Source organism: Vitis riparia, chromosome 4 (genome assembly GCF_004353265.1).
Source record: "Vitis riparia cultivar Riparia Gloire de Montpellier isolate 1030 chromosome 4, EGFV_Vit.rip_1.0, whole genome shotgun sequence".
Taxonomy (NCBI): domain Eukaryota; kingdom Viridiplantae; phylum Streptophyta; class Magnoliopsida; order Vitales; family Vitaceae; genus Vitis; species Vitis riparia.
The window spans coordinates 14826260-14841144 of NC_048434.1; the positions used below are offsets into that span (position 1 = coordinate 14826260).

Consider the following 14885-nt stretch of genomic DNA (forward strand, 5'->3'; position numbering starts at 1 on the left):
GTACTTGAGTTGAGCCAAAGACCTATAGCTAAAGAAAATAATAAAACTACTAGATCATTAACTCAAACAAATAGGCATCCTTTAATTGCTTGGTCTGGCCACTGGGTAAGTTTGAATTCTAATTTTGAAATCTTATGTATTTGTATTTATATTTTAGAATGATTTTGCAGGATGACCAACCAGAGGTTCAAGGACCCGCTGTTTGGATCTCCACTGAAAGAGGTGCAACCCAGAGTCCAATTGGTATGTATTTCGAATTGGCTTAATATGAAATAACTTTGGTTGAAATAGAAACTTATGCTCTCGAGGATTTTGGAGAGCAAAGCATAATTTTCATCAATCTTGCTTGCTAGGAATAGTATCATTAATTCTGTATATTGAAAGTTTGTGTTTTATTTTTGTTAATTTTCCATGGTACTGTTGATATATCTGTGATTAAGTAACTGTTTCCTAAATAATACAAACATCTACATCATGCAAGGTATCTAGCTTCTTGTTGTGCTCTTGTAAATTCGTGATGCTTTTGTTGAAAAACTATTACTTAAAACTAGGATAAATGGAATGCTTTGTGCTGCAAATTATGTTCTCACTTCTTCAATTAATTAGAGAATAATTATAACCTATTTATACACGAGTTAGCTAGACTAAAGGCAAAGATACAAAGAAAATTAAGGTAGTATAATTACAAGATATTCTGAAGTAAGAAAATATTATACAAATCAGGAAGAATTGGAAAGAAATAGTTTTTTGGGTGTTCTGATTGTATACTTCGTGTGTACTATTTTCGCTGCTTCTAGGCGCTCCTAATACATGCTCTATTTACCTATCAAAAAAAAAAAAAAAAATGGAAAGAAATAGGAAATAATTGACCAAGATATTGGTAAGGGAAAAAATTAAGACAACTAGAGATTCTCTCAATAATTTGGTGGCTAGCTGGAAGACTATTCCAGGATCTTCAACACTATCCCTCAAGCTGGCTCATAGATACTGTTCTTTCTTAGCTTGCTTATTATTTCTTGGAATTTTTGTTTTGGTAGTCCCTTTGTAAGAGCATCAACTAGTTGCTTATCAGAGGAGATATATATCATGCAAACAAGGCCATTCTCAAGTTTCTCTTCGATGGAATGTCTATCTATCTCCACATTCTTGGTTTTGTCATATTGAACTGGTTGTGGGCTATGTTAATAGCTGCTTTATTATGACAATAGAGTACCATAGGATGGTTGTTAGCTATCTTCAACTCTTGCATTAAGGATTTGGGCCATATTAGTTCACATATTCCCAGAGCTAGAGAATTAAATTTTGCTTCAGTGCTTGACCTTGCCACAATTGATTGTTTCTTAGTTCTCCATTTTACCAAGTTGCCTCCAAGGAATGTACAGTGGCCAAATCTAAACCTATGATCTCTAATTGAACTTGCCCAACTTGCAACAGTGTAGACCTTAATTTCTAACATGTCAATTTTTGAGAATAGAAGTCCCTTTCCTGGAGTTTCTTTCTGATATTTCCAAATTCTAAATACTGCATTCATATGATTTTTATTTGGGCTATGCATAAACTGACTGACAACTCCTATTGCAAAGGCTATATTGATCCTTGTATGAGACAAATAGATTAATTTGCCAACCATTTTTTTTGATAGTTCTCCTTATTTGCAACCTTGCACTCAATATTCACTCCCAATTTATGATTTGTATCGATGGGAGTGTCACTCAGTTTACATCCCAACATTCTTGTCTCCTTTAGTAAATCTAATGTATATTTTCTTTGTGATAGAAAAATTCCCTGTCTTGATTTGGCAACTTCTATATTGAGAAAGAATCTCAAGTTTCCCAATTTTATTTTATTTATTTATTTTTTATTTTTTGTATCTCAAATTCACAAGCAAGGGACTCTTTCAACTTATTTGTCTCAGCCACATCACTTCTAGTTACTATAATGTCATCAACATAGACAATGAGAATAGTAATTTTACCTCCTTCGGTTTACTTATAGAACATTGTGTGATTGATTTGACTTTGCAAATATCCCATTCTTCAACTAGATCTAATAAAATTTTCAAATCAAGCTCTTGGTGATTGCTTCAAGCCATAAAGAGACTTCTTTAATTTACAAACCTTCCTTTTTCCCACTTTTTCTTTGAGTCCTAGGGTAACTCCATGTAGTCTTCTTCCAAGTCCCCATGAAGAAAAACATTTTTTAAATCCAACTGATATAGTGGTCATTACTAATAGCAGCTAAACATTTTTGACTTTGCTGGAAACTTCTTTCTAGAACCTGCCAAGCTTCCCACAAGAAAATGAATACCAATAGGAATCTCCAATGCTGAAGGCCTTACAAAGTGCTTTGTTTGGCTTTTTGTGTCATGTCCCGAGTTTGATAGGACAGTTTATGCACTCTTTGTCTCACTGTTTTGGTTCTTCAATATGGTCAGGGATCTGCTGAGTTGCCCCATGTAAATTCAATAGTATGATGGGAATTCCTTTTCAAGGCTTGGATGATAGTCGAGGGGAATAATCCTTTAATCTTGTATTTTCTAGCCATCATTTCACTGATTTGATTGGAAAAAGAACCGAGGATCTTCCTTGATATGAAGGTGTCGGTGGAAGCCTTGGGATCAATGTTTTGTAGCCTCTGACAGGTGTTGGTTAAAAAAGAATTTTCTGGGGCTTCCTTAGAGAAATATCATGCTTTGTTAGTATATATTATGCAATGTGTCCTTATGGGCAATGGATGTCCTTGTTGTACATATGGTGGTGGGGGGTTGTCCAATGTCAAGGTTTGCAAACTAAAGAAGGCAATTTATGACTTAAAATAGTTTCCGAGGGTCTGATTTGATAAGTTTTTTATGGTATGGAACAAACATTTTATTACCATGAAATATTAAATGTAAAGAAGGATAAGAAATTCTTCCCCTAGATTCAACCACTACATAACTCAGATCAAAAGTGAGAAGTATCAATGGAAGTCAAAAGTGAATATAACTATGAACTCAAGAGTTAGGAGGTTAGAAAATCCCCTACAAAAGAGATAAACTTATTGGCTTCCCATTTTGCTAACCTATCCACCATATGGTTAGCTATTGAGGAATTCAACAAAAGGAGCACCTCAACTCTAAAGCAAGATAAAAAAATTTGGGGCAGCCACTCTTCAAACCTCTACAAGCTTTTCTCCTTCCAATTTATCCGAGATAGGACTATTGGAGACTCCCTCATCTAAAAGGGTGAATAGACTGTTAGCTTTCGCTAACTTTAGGTCTTCCAACAAAGTTAATACCTTTGCCTTGATGGCTAAGCCCACCCTAGAGTTTCTGGAGAACGCTGTCACTAATGTTTCATGGTGATCTATGTTCATTCCTCTAGTTCCTAACTGTATTGGTTTATCCAAAGAAACATTAAAATTTAACTTGATGATGCCCACTGGAGGAGGCATCTATGCAGGGAGTATCTCCTAAACAAACCAACCTGATCTACATACCATGTTAGCCTAGTTTGATAAGTTGAGCAATATCTTTTGGATTTCAAAGCATTCAGGTCACTTAGTTTTTCTTTTGAGGAGAGAAAATAGTATTATAGTTCTTGTCATGGGTGTGGATGACACTATGGTTTCTGGAAGAACACTGCAAGTACTGAGCAGGTAAAGAAATATCAAAAGGGAAAGTTTTGAACCAAAGATCTTTGGGTTTTGCTTTATTTTCTAGGGATTGAAGTTACTCATGGAAAAGATGGTATAATTTTCTCTTAAGGGAAGTCTATACATGATTTACTCATTGAAACTGGTAAATTAGGCTCTAGACTTGTAAAAACTCCTATGGGATTGATTGTTAAACGTGGAGGTGAAAGCCATCTTGATTTTCTTGATAAAAAGTGTTAAAGAAATCTTGTTGGAAAACTAATCTATTTGACAATTAAAAGGCTTGATATCACATTCTCCGTCAGTGCTATAAGCCAATTTATGGAAGCTTCTAATCAAATTCATTTGGAGATTTTGTGCAGAATCTTGAGGTATTTAAAAGGTACAATAGGTTTAGATGTTATATATATAAAACACCTAACCCTAACTTAGACTTAATTAGTTTTCAGGTGTTGATTGGCAGATTCTGTTGTTGATATAAAACTACTACTGGATCTCTACTTTTGTTAGTGGAAACTTGGACATATGGAGGAGTAAGAAATAAAATGTAGTGGTGAGGTCTGGTGTTGAAGCAGAGTACAGAGCAATGACTCATATAGCCTCTGAACTCATGTGGCTTAAGAAGCTTCTGCAGGAGCTTGGTTTCTCACGTGATAAATCCATGACAATGTACTGTGATAATCAAGCTGAGTAATCTAGTTTTGCATGAGAGAACCAAGCACATTGATATAGATTGTCATTGTATTAGGGAAATTGTTACGAGTTAGAAACCTCATGTCAAGTCAAAAGATCAAGTTGGAGATATATTCACTAAAGCCTTGGGAAAATGTGCCTTCTTTAATGTGTGTTCTGAGCTATGTCTTAGAAATATTTTAGCCCCAGCTTGAGGGGGGGTGTGAAATATAATACCAAGGGTATTTATGCCTGAGGGGTAACTTGTAATTTATATATTCTAGGTAACTTGTAATTTATATATTCTATCTTTTTAATATATAAGAGAGACTCATCTAGCAATGGATGACCTCATGTTTGTTTACACTTATTTTTTTCTTCTATTATTCAGTTATTCTCTTTTTCAACAAGTATAATATATTGCATTGAAGTACAAAGATGATTCTTTCCTTTCACAGAGTACACTGATGTTTCTGCATACCGTCTCTCTCTATCGGAAGACACCAAAGCTCTTAATCAGCTGGTATGTAGTTCTTCCTTTTCTCCTTTTTTTTTTGTCTTACAAAAGTGTTGGACTTTTTCATGTAATTAATTAATATCTGACCAGATTATTCCTTGTGTTAAATGTGATTGCAAATAGGTGATAATTTTCTCCTACCATATATTTTTTTGTTGTGTTTTAATGGTTGACATGGGAACATGTGCAGAATAGCCTTATTCAAGAAGGGAAAGAGATGGCGTCAGTACTTTATACATATCGCAGTTGTGTCAAAGCTCTTCCTCAGGTTAATTCCTACTTTAGATTTAAAAATAATCCATGTGCTTGTTTGGTAGTGGAACTGAGAACTATTCTCTGTTATCAAAAATAGAAGAAATAAAAAAGATACATAGCACATGTTTTGCAGCATGTTCTCAGAAACCGGTTCCAAAATGCTTCCTTAAAAAGTGTCATTTTTGTTTTCCATATTCTAAAAAATGAAAGCACTTTAACCATTGAGTATGATGTGAAAGTGAACATATTCTTTTTCTTTTGTAAGAAAAAATAAATTGTACAAAAAGCAAGTAAAAAGTAGCATGAGGAGTCTTTATGAGAGAGAGAAAAAAAGAAAGAAAAATGCATACATAGGATTTTTTGAGATTCACAACATTGTTTCCAAGTTACATCATCTGGAGAAATACAATGGAGATTATTAAAGCTTATACTCAACAAATGTATATCTATGCACATAAACAATGATATTACATTCTAATAGAAATAGATTCCTTTTGTGGAATGTTGTTGGCCCAGTAATTTGTAGCTCATGAATTCATATCTGAAATCCCTTAACCGAAGTGTGCCTTGACCTAGGTATGTAGATGCCTACCTGTTATGGCATAAACAACTCATGGATTTTGATTCACAATTTGATGGTAACTTGACCTGGATTTTCATGTCCAAGGCTCTATTTGGGTTTATTTTTAATCCATTCATGGCTGAGACTATTTTAGTCCCATAACAGACTTTTTGACTTATGGTTTGTGGCCATTGGAGGTATGCATCATAGTCCCCCCACCCACCCACCCACCCACACCCACACCTGCGCGCGCGCGCGCTCACCCCCAACTCCAATAATAGCTTCTGTATTTGATGCTAAGGTGGTGATACCTGGAAGCTGATTCGTTTTTGCCACCATTGTGCATGATCCTCTCACCATTTCTCTACATAATGTGAGTTTGTCTTGAAAACCCCTACCAAATACCTCTCCAGATCTTGTTCTGCACTGCAGTTGGTTGGAGACTATGAGACTGTCCATGGAGCTGCGAAATGTAATATTTAACATTGAAGTTGGTGGTCCAGGTGTGTCTCGTCGCAATGCTGATTAAATCTACTAACAGTAAAACTGATGTGAGTTAATTTACTGGATTGGATTGGATTAACAAAAGGAGTTTTCTACAGTCCATTCTACCTTAACTCTTAATTAAGTCTAGGAAAATCAAATTACATGCCACAGAGCCATTTAATTTTCCAACTTTGATTTTCTGAATGATATCCTTTTAAAGTTAATAAAATATCATAATTTACTCCGGTTTGCATTTTGGGTCATGCATACTTTTTATTACCAAGTTTGGACCTGAGTAAGTCCAGTGAGAATATAGAGCTGAGTAAACTTGTACATCAACCAAAATTCTAATGAGAACTACCTGAGCTTTACAGCCCCACTCACGGTTGGTTGATCAAGGAAATAATCATTTGTGCTTTTACATGTAGATAATTGGCTGTTTTGTCTTTTCCAGTGCTTGCCTTTTCTTTTCCTTATTGAAATATTTCTGGTTATAAATAATGTGGCAGCTTCCTGATTCTATGAAACAAAGTCAAGCTGACTTGTATTTAGAAACTTATCAAGTGCTTGACTTGGAGATGAGTCGTTTGCGTGAAATTCAGAGATGGCAGGCATCAGCTGCATCCAAAGTATAAATTCTCATATTGTTCTTTTTATTAGTCTTTCCTACTAGTTAGCTTGTGTTAAGTTCTTACTTGCACGTAAAAATGATACCTTCTAATGCAGCTAGCAGCTGATATGCAACGCTTTTCTAGGCCTGAGCGGCGCATCAATGGCCCTACAATAACTCATCTCTGGTATGTTCTCTCTTTTTTTGTTAGTATAAGTATGCATATATATTTTGATAGGCAGAAGTAATTGTATTTGTCATTTGAAATAAAAAATAAAGTCTGTCTGATTATCTTCTCTAAAAACAACTTGAAAAATAGGTTTTTAAAAATGTAATAAAAAACAATTTTATAACTTTTAGTTTAAAAACATGTTTGGTAAAAATAAACGGATATGGTTTTTAGAAATTAGAAAACAATCAAAATTTGTTTTGAAATATCAGTTGAAAGTAGTTTTGAAAATAATGAAAATTTTTTTATACTTTATTATTTCTAATTGGCTAAGTTGTCATTTTGCATATTTTCACCAATTGCTCAAGTTCTGAACTTTTAACCTAAATGTGAAATAAATAAAATGGGAAGCAAAGGAAAATGGGAATTTTCTTGTTTTCTATTGCTAAGATTCTCCTTCTAAAATTTTGAAGCTATTGTTAGATGGATATTTTGCTTTGAAACACCATGTATTTGAATCTCACTAACTTGTCTTGGGGAGAGTTTGTGAGAGGTTCTGGCTCTTAGTCTCAATGGGGATAAAAGTTAACCAACAAGCTGAAAGAGATTCGAAGGAGAAGCAAAAAAAGCCTTAAGAGTGCAAAGGAATGTATAGAGGTGAGAGGTCCTATGCTGATGTGGTTGCAGAGAAAGGAATGAGGATTGGTGCAGAGATGCCAGTTGGAAAATGGGCAAGAGCTGTGGTTTGTGAAAGTAAAAGGAAAATACGAGACTGGTATGAGGTTGGAAAAATTATAGCGAGAAGAGTGGGGATAAAAGGAATGGTGTCTGTAACACCCATTTCTGCTTACAAAGGGTGTTTTTTTGTGGAATCTGTAAGGAAAGCTCAGTGGATTCAAGATCAAGGGAGCTTCACTGCGAGAGGAGAGGTTATTGCTCTGAGGAGATGGTCGCCAAAAGAGAATACAATCGTTAATGGAAAATTTAAACGGGGGTGGTTGGAACTAAGAGGTCTCCCTTTCCACATGTGGGATGAGGTGCAGTTGAGACACATTTTGCAGCAGTGGGGGAGGGTAACGAAGGTGGCGAGGAAATCTTTAAAGCTTGTTGATTTGACGAAGGTAACATTGTGGGTGGAGATGCTTCCATATGTAGTGCTTCCAGCGCTATTAGAGGTAGAAGATGGAGAGTGGACACACATGGTTGCAGTTACAGTCACCGGAGAAGATGACGGAGAAGATGACGGAGAAGACTCTATCAGGCCTGAGTCGAATCGCAGCAAGGACGAGCTGAGGTCAGCTGGGGGTTGCGTCTTTCAGAAGCCACAGAACGCTGAGGGGCTACGAGCTATTGACAGGACCTTTGAGAGCCATAGCTGGTTGCCTCGTCATCGTTCCCATTTTCGTTCTTCAGATTCAAAATCGGCTAAAGGGGAGAAAGGAAAGGGAAGGTGGAGGCTGGGCCCAATGGCGGGAAGCAATATCGGGCCAACTCCAGACGCCCTTGAAGCCCGTTGTGAATGGGCCCAATTTGAGGCGCAAGATTGTGGGCCCCTAGCTGGTCCAGCCCATAAAGGATCCTCTAATGGCGGCCCAGGTGCATCTTCGTCTTCAAAGCTCCTAAGACCAGGGCTCACTGCAAAGAATAAAATGTCGGAAGCTCTTCTTCACGTGTCGGCAAAGCCGAAAGGATCTTCAGTCTCCGTAAGGCGCAGAGCAAGAAGTGGGCCGCCGAGTTTTGAGGAGGCGTCTTCTACCCCGAAGCGAAATTTAGAAGGAGGTGGCTCACTGGAGACAAATCGAGACGCTTCTCGGGGCAAATCTCACTCCAGAAAGAGCGATCTCTCCACTGGTTTTGAAACACCCAAAGATTCTACCGGCGAGGCAGAGGGAGAAGAGGGGATTTTGCAATGCGATTTGTTCAATGAGGTGCGTACCCCTTTCTCAGCTGTTTCTGAGCGAGATCTTCCTCTGTCTGGGGCTTTTGAGCCAAATCTTATTCCCGAAACCTCTGTCTCTTTGGTTCTTCCTTCTCGCTGTCAGTCTTTCTCTTCGATTCCGTTGGAGTCAAGCTACGCCGTTCAGCGTGGTTCCGTTTCTATCTCTCCTGTGGTGTATAATAACCATCGTGGTGGTGCGTCCTGTTCGGAAGGTGTGGTGGTGCCCCTAGAAACCTCTAACCGTAAATCTAAAGACCAGCCTCTCCTTAGGGAAACTCTTAGCAACCCTGAGGTGCGTGGTGTCTCAGGTGAGGCCTCGGTCCCAGTGCTAGAACCTTCCACTCTCCATTTGGAAGGTTTTCAGGTTGAGGGGCTTACGCCTCGGAAGATGATCAAGGTTCAGTCGGTTCTGGAGAGTTTGAGGGTTAGAATTGTCAGGGATAATGGAAAAGGTATGGAAGGAGAGAACAAGAGTGCTTTCTCTGAGGACAAGGTTTATTCCAGAAGAAAGAAGAAAAAGGACTTTGGAACTGGAGGAGAGGATTAGTTTTGGGTGTAGATTGTGTTGGGTTGTTTTTGTTTTCATGAAGATCTTAAGTTGGAATACAAGAGGTTTAGGATCTAGGAAGAAAAGGAGGACTGTGAGAAGGTTTTTAAGTACTCAAAACCCAGATGTGGTGATGCTTCAGGAAACAAAGCGTGAAATTTGGGATAGGAGGTTTGTGAGCAGTGTTTGGAAAGGTAAAAGTCTGGATTGGGTTGCTCTTCCTGCTTGCGGGGCGTCGGGGGGGATTGTGATATTGTGGGATTCAATTAAGTTCAAGTGTTCAGAGAAGGTGTTAGGATCTTTCTCTGTTACTGTAAAATTGAACTCTGATGAGGAAGGGTTTTTTTGGTTAACCTCAGTGTATGGCCCGAATAAGGCTGTGTGGAGGAAGGACTTTTGGATGGAGCTTCAAGACCTGCATGGTCTGACTTTCCCAAGGTGGTGCGTAGGAGGGGATTTTAATGTGATCAGGAGGTTATCTGAGAAGATGGGTGATTCTAGGTTAACAACCAACATGAGGTGTTTTGACGAGTTTATAAGGGAAAGTGGTTTGTTGGATCCCCTCTTAGGAATGCGGCTTTTACATGGTCAAACATGCAAGTCGATCCTATTTGCAAGAGGTTAGATAGGTTTTGTTCTCTTCTGAGTGGGATTCTTTTTCCTCTCAAAGTATTCAAGAGGCCCTTCCTAGATGGACCTCTGACCATAGCCCAATTTGTTTGGAAACTAATCCTTTAAAATGGGGGCCGACTCCTTTTAGGTTTGAGAATATGTGGTTGCTCCATCCTGAGTTTAAAGAGAAGTTTAGAGATTGGTGGCAAGAGTGTACGGTTGAAGGTTGGGAAGGTTACAAGTTTATGAGGAAATTAAAGTTTATTAAATCAAAGTTGAAAGAGTGGAATGTAGTGGTCTTTGGAGATTTAAGAGAGAGGAAAAAGCTCATTCTTACGGACTTAGGCAGAATTGATCGAATCGAACAAGAAGGGAATTTAAATCTTGATCTGGTTTCGGAAAGGACCTTAAGAAGGAAGGAGTTAGAGGATTTGTTATTGAAGGAAGAGGTACAATGGAGACAAAAATCTAGGGTTAAGTGGATTAAAGAAGGGGATTGCAACTCTAAGTTTTTTCACAGAGTGGCCACTGGAAGAAGAAGCAGGAAGTTCATAAAGTCTTTGATTTCTGAGAGGGGGGAGACTTTAAATAACATTGAGATTATTTCTGAGGAGATTGTAAATTTCTTTGGGAATCTCTACTCCAAACCCGAAGGTGAATCTTGGAAGATTGAAGGGATTGATTGGGCCCCTATTTCTGAAGAGAGTGCAATTTGGTTGGATAGACCGTTTTCTGAAGAGGAGGTTCGAATGGCAGTTTTCCAATTGAATAAGGAAAAGGCCCCTGGCCCTGATGGCTTTACTATAGCAGTTTATCAAGAGTGTTGGGATGTGATAAAAGAGGATCTTATGAGGGTGTTTTTTGAGTTCCACACTAAGGGGGTAATAAATCAAAGTACAAATGCGACATTTATTGCTATGGTGCCAAAGAGAAGCCAAACTTTTAAAATCTCAGATTATAGACCTATTAGTTTGGTTACAAGTTTATATAAGATAATTGCTAAGGTCTTATCAGGGCGTTTACGCAAAGTTCTTCATGAAACAATCTTTGGCTCTCAAGGAGCCTTTGTGGAAGGGAGACAAATTTTGGATGCTGTATTGATAGCCAATGAAGTGGTGGATGAGAAAAGAAGGTCAGGGGAGGAAGGGGTTGTCTTCAAAATTGATTTGAGAAGGCCTATGATCATGTGGATTGGGGCTTTTTAGATCATGTGCTTCAAAGGAAGGGGTTCAGCTCGAAATGGAGAGTTTGGATGAGGGGCTGTTTATCTTCTTCTAGTTTTGCTATCCTAGTTAATGGGAATGCAAAGGGTTGGGTTAAGGCCTCTAGAGGTTTGAGACAGGGAGATCCTCTTTCTCCTTTCCTTTTTACTCTAGTAGCAGATGTTCTAAGTAGGTTGATGATTAGAGCTGAGGAAACTGGGTTAACTGAGGGGTTCTTAGTGGGGAGGGATAGGACTAGAGTGTCCTTGTTACAGTTTGCTGATGATACCATATTTTTCTCTAAAGCCTCTTTGGACCTTCTTCAAAACCTTAAGATTATCCTTTTGGTTTTTGGGCAAGTATCTGGTTTAAAAATCAACTTAGAGAAAAGCTCCATTTCAGGTATTAACACTAGGCAGGAGGTGTTGTCTAGTTTGGCTTTGGTTTTGGAGTGCAGAGTATCAGAGTGGCCTTTGTCTTATTTAGGCCTCCCTTTGGGAGGGAACCCAAAGACAATAGGCTTTTGGGATCCAATGATTGAGAGAATTTCGAGGAGGCTGGATGGGTGGAAAAAGGCATATTTGTCTTTGGGAGGGAGGATTACTTTAATTCAGTCTTGTCTGTCTCACATCCCTAGCTACTTCCTCTCCCTTTTTAAAATCCCTGTATCTATAGCTTCAAAGATTGAGAAGATGCAAAGGGATTTTCTTTGGTCTGGTGCCGGGGAAGGGAAGAGAGATCACCTAATCAGATGGGAGGTTGTTAGTAGACCAAAGGAGATGGGAGGTTTGGGCTTTGGGAAGACTTCTATGAGAAATATTGCCCTCTTAGGGAAATGGCTTTGGAGGTTCCCTAGAGAAGGAGCGGTCTTTGGCATAAGGTTATTGCGAGTATATATGGGACACATCCTAATGGATGGGACGCCAACATGGTGGTTAGATGGTCTCACAGATGTCCTTGGAAGGCTATTGCTCAAGTTTTCCAGGAGTTCTCCCCTTTTGTCCACCTAGTGGTGGGCAATGGGGAGAGAATTCGGTTTTGGGAAGATCTTTGGTGGGGAAACCAAACTTTGTGTTCTCAATTTGTTGATCTCTACAGAGTTATTTCTGTGAAAAACCTCACTATTTCAAATGTTCTTGGCAATTCCTTACCATTGTCTTGGAATTTTAACTTTCGCCGCAATCTAACGGATTCAGAAATTGATCTCCTTCAGGGATTAATGTCTTCCCTAAATTCTGTGTTTCTTTCCCCTTCTTCATCAGACTCAAGAGCGTGGTCTTTGTCTTCGTCAGGCTCGTTTTCAGTGAAATCTTTTTTCTATGCCTTGTCAAGAGTTTCAAGTCCTTTAATGTTCCTTCCGGCCAAGTTTTTATGGAGCTCAAAAGTCCCTTCAAAGGTTAAGGCTCTCGCTTGGTTAGTAGCTCATGGGAAGGTAAACACTAATGACAAGTTGCAATTGAGAAGACCCTACAAAGCCCTTTGTCCTCAATGGTGCATTCTTTGCAAAGGAAATGGAGAGTCGGTTGATCACCTTTTCCTTCATTGTCCAGTTACCATTGGACTTTGGCACAGGTTGTTCAATCTAGTAGGTATGATTTGGGTCCCTCCAAGGAGCCTTGAAGACATGTTGGTTATTTCTTTTAAAGGCTTGGGGAAATCTTTAAGAGGCAAGACACTTTGGCAAATTGCTTGCCTTACTTTGATTTGGATGGTGTGGCAAGAAAGAAACAACAGGATCTTTGAGGATAAAGGGAGAACGGAAGAGACGGTTTGGGATTTGATCCGGTTTTATTCCTCTCTTTGGGCTTCTTGTACTGAAGCTTTTAGAGGAGTTCCTCTAAGCATTCTACAACTCAACTGGATTGGAGTTTGCGTTTCAAGAGTTTGAAGATTGTTGGGGTTTCTTTTGTTTTTAGAGTTCTATTGTTGGGTGTTTTCTTTGGTATTTGTGTAGGAAGGACCTCTCATCCTTCCCTTGGTTTTTTTATTTCTTTTGTCTCTTTTTCTCTCATGTATTTGTTCTTTTATTAATATAATCTTCTTTGTTTCTGATCAAAAAAAAAAAAAAAGAAAAAAAAGAAAAAAAGAAAAAAAGAAGTTGATGTTGGGATATTATTCCTAAATCATGATATCTTATATATGAGGTTCAGAGTTCACGACAGCATCAATTTGTAATTTAACTTCTATCAAGAGGGTTGGGAGGGCGACAAGGGGTGTGGGGCATGTGCCTCCTGAACCTGAGAAAAAAATCTCTTTCACAGACAGCTGTAGGAGTTGATCACAGGCTCCCCTACCAACCTTCAAATTCCTATCTATAGTTTCTGATGCAGTACAGGAAATAAAATGAAAGGAGAGTATAATTGAAAGGACCTTAGGAATCACTCCTAGAAACCTTAGGCTTCACACCCAAGTACTCTTTGCATCTCACAAAGGAAAAACTGGCTGCTAAAAATTCATTCATTGATTGATTCCTTCCAAAAGACTAATCAACTACTTTATAAGACTTTTCTAGGGACTTGTAACTCCTTGGAACTAGACACAATAAATGCAACTTGAAAATGACAAACTTGGACTGATTACTGACCACATTAAAGACTGTTGGAAAGTGACAACAATAATGACTGAAAATGGTAACTTTAACCATTGACTAAGCCCATAACTTAAGCTGAACCCATATTGACTTATATAAGATCCCAACTAAGCCCATTATCATCTACAGAGTGCCAAATTAAAGCTTGGGCCTTGGAGCCAGCTCCTTTGCACCTCTGATAAACTTTTAAAGGTGTCTGCCACTCGTCTCTATCAACTCTCCCTGGCTTAGGAAAACTCGACCTTGACGAGTTAAAGGCATGAAATCTCTCATAAAGGTCTTGATTCAAGTGCTGGAATTCCCCTTCTGTGATTCATGTGCAATCTGAAAGTGGTCTTCCTCTCCATTTGACAAGATACTTTTGATAGCCCCCTCCTCTAGTTGAAACAATTTGATGATCAATAACATCTTCAATTTTTGCCATTAAACGAGGAGCTGGTGATAAGCGAGCATTGGGGCCACCATTAGTTATAACATCTTCAGGATTAGAACATAGGGTGAGGTCCTCAATGTTGAAGATGTTACTAATACCCATATTTTTTGGCAAATCAAGAACATAAGCATTGGAGCTAATTTTCTTGAGCACTCTCTATGGTTTCTTTGAGTGAAGTTTCTTGTATTTACCTTTAGGATATCGTTCAGGCCTTATCCTTACCATAACCATATCTCTTTCCTTAAAATCAGCAACCTTCCTTTTCAAATCAGCTTGTGCCTTGTAATTCTCATTGCTAAGAGCAATCTTCCTTCGAACATCCTCATGTAAATCAAGTATATGCTTACTAAAAGCATCAGCTTCAACACTTGGTCGTGTAAATCAATAGGCTTCCTAGGAAGCAAGCCAGTCACGATCTCAAAGGGGCTGCGACCTGTAGACCTATTTACTGAACTGTTGTATGCGAACTCAGCCATAGGAAGAATCTGATCCCAATTACTAACATGTTCACCAACTAGGCAGCGAAGTAGATCGCCTAAACTTCGGTTAACAACTTCTGTTTGGCCTTCAGTTTGAGGGTGAAAAGCTGAAGAAAATTTCAGCTTTGTGTTCAGCATTTTCCATAAGCTTCTCCAAAAATAACTCATAAACTTTGCAT

General features: G+C 38.5%; 1 protein-coding gene across 1 annotated transcript in view; it reads left to right on the plus strand.

Moving 5' to 3' along the window:
• The window catches only part of LOC117913123 (protein PIR), a 119414-nt gene that overhangs the window by 2686 nt on the left and 101843 nt on the right, over positions 1-14885 (plus strand). The window contains exons 2-6 of the mRNA XM_034828050.1: positions 171-243; positions 4764-4828; positions 5013-5090; positions 6635-6754; positions 6852-6922. Coding sequence (XP_034683941.1) covers positions 171-243; positions 4764-4828; positions 5013-5090; positions 6635-6754; positions 6852-6922 — 407 coding nt within the window. The remainder of the gene's footprint in view (positions 1-170; positions 244-4763; positions 4829-5012; positions 5091-6634; positions 6755-6851; positions 6923-14885) is intronic.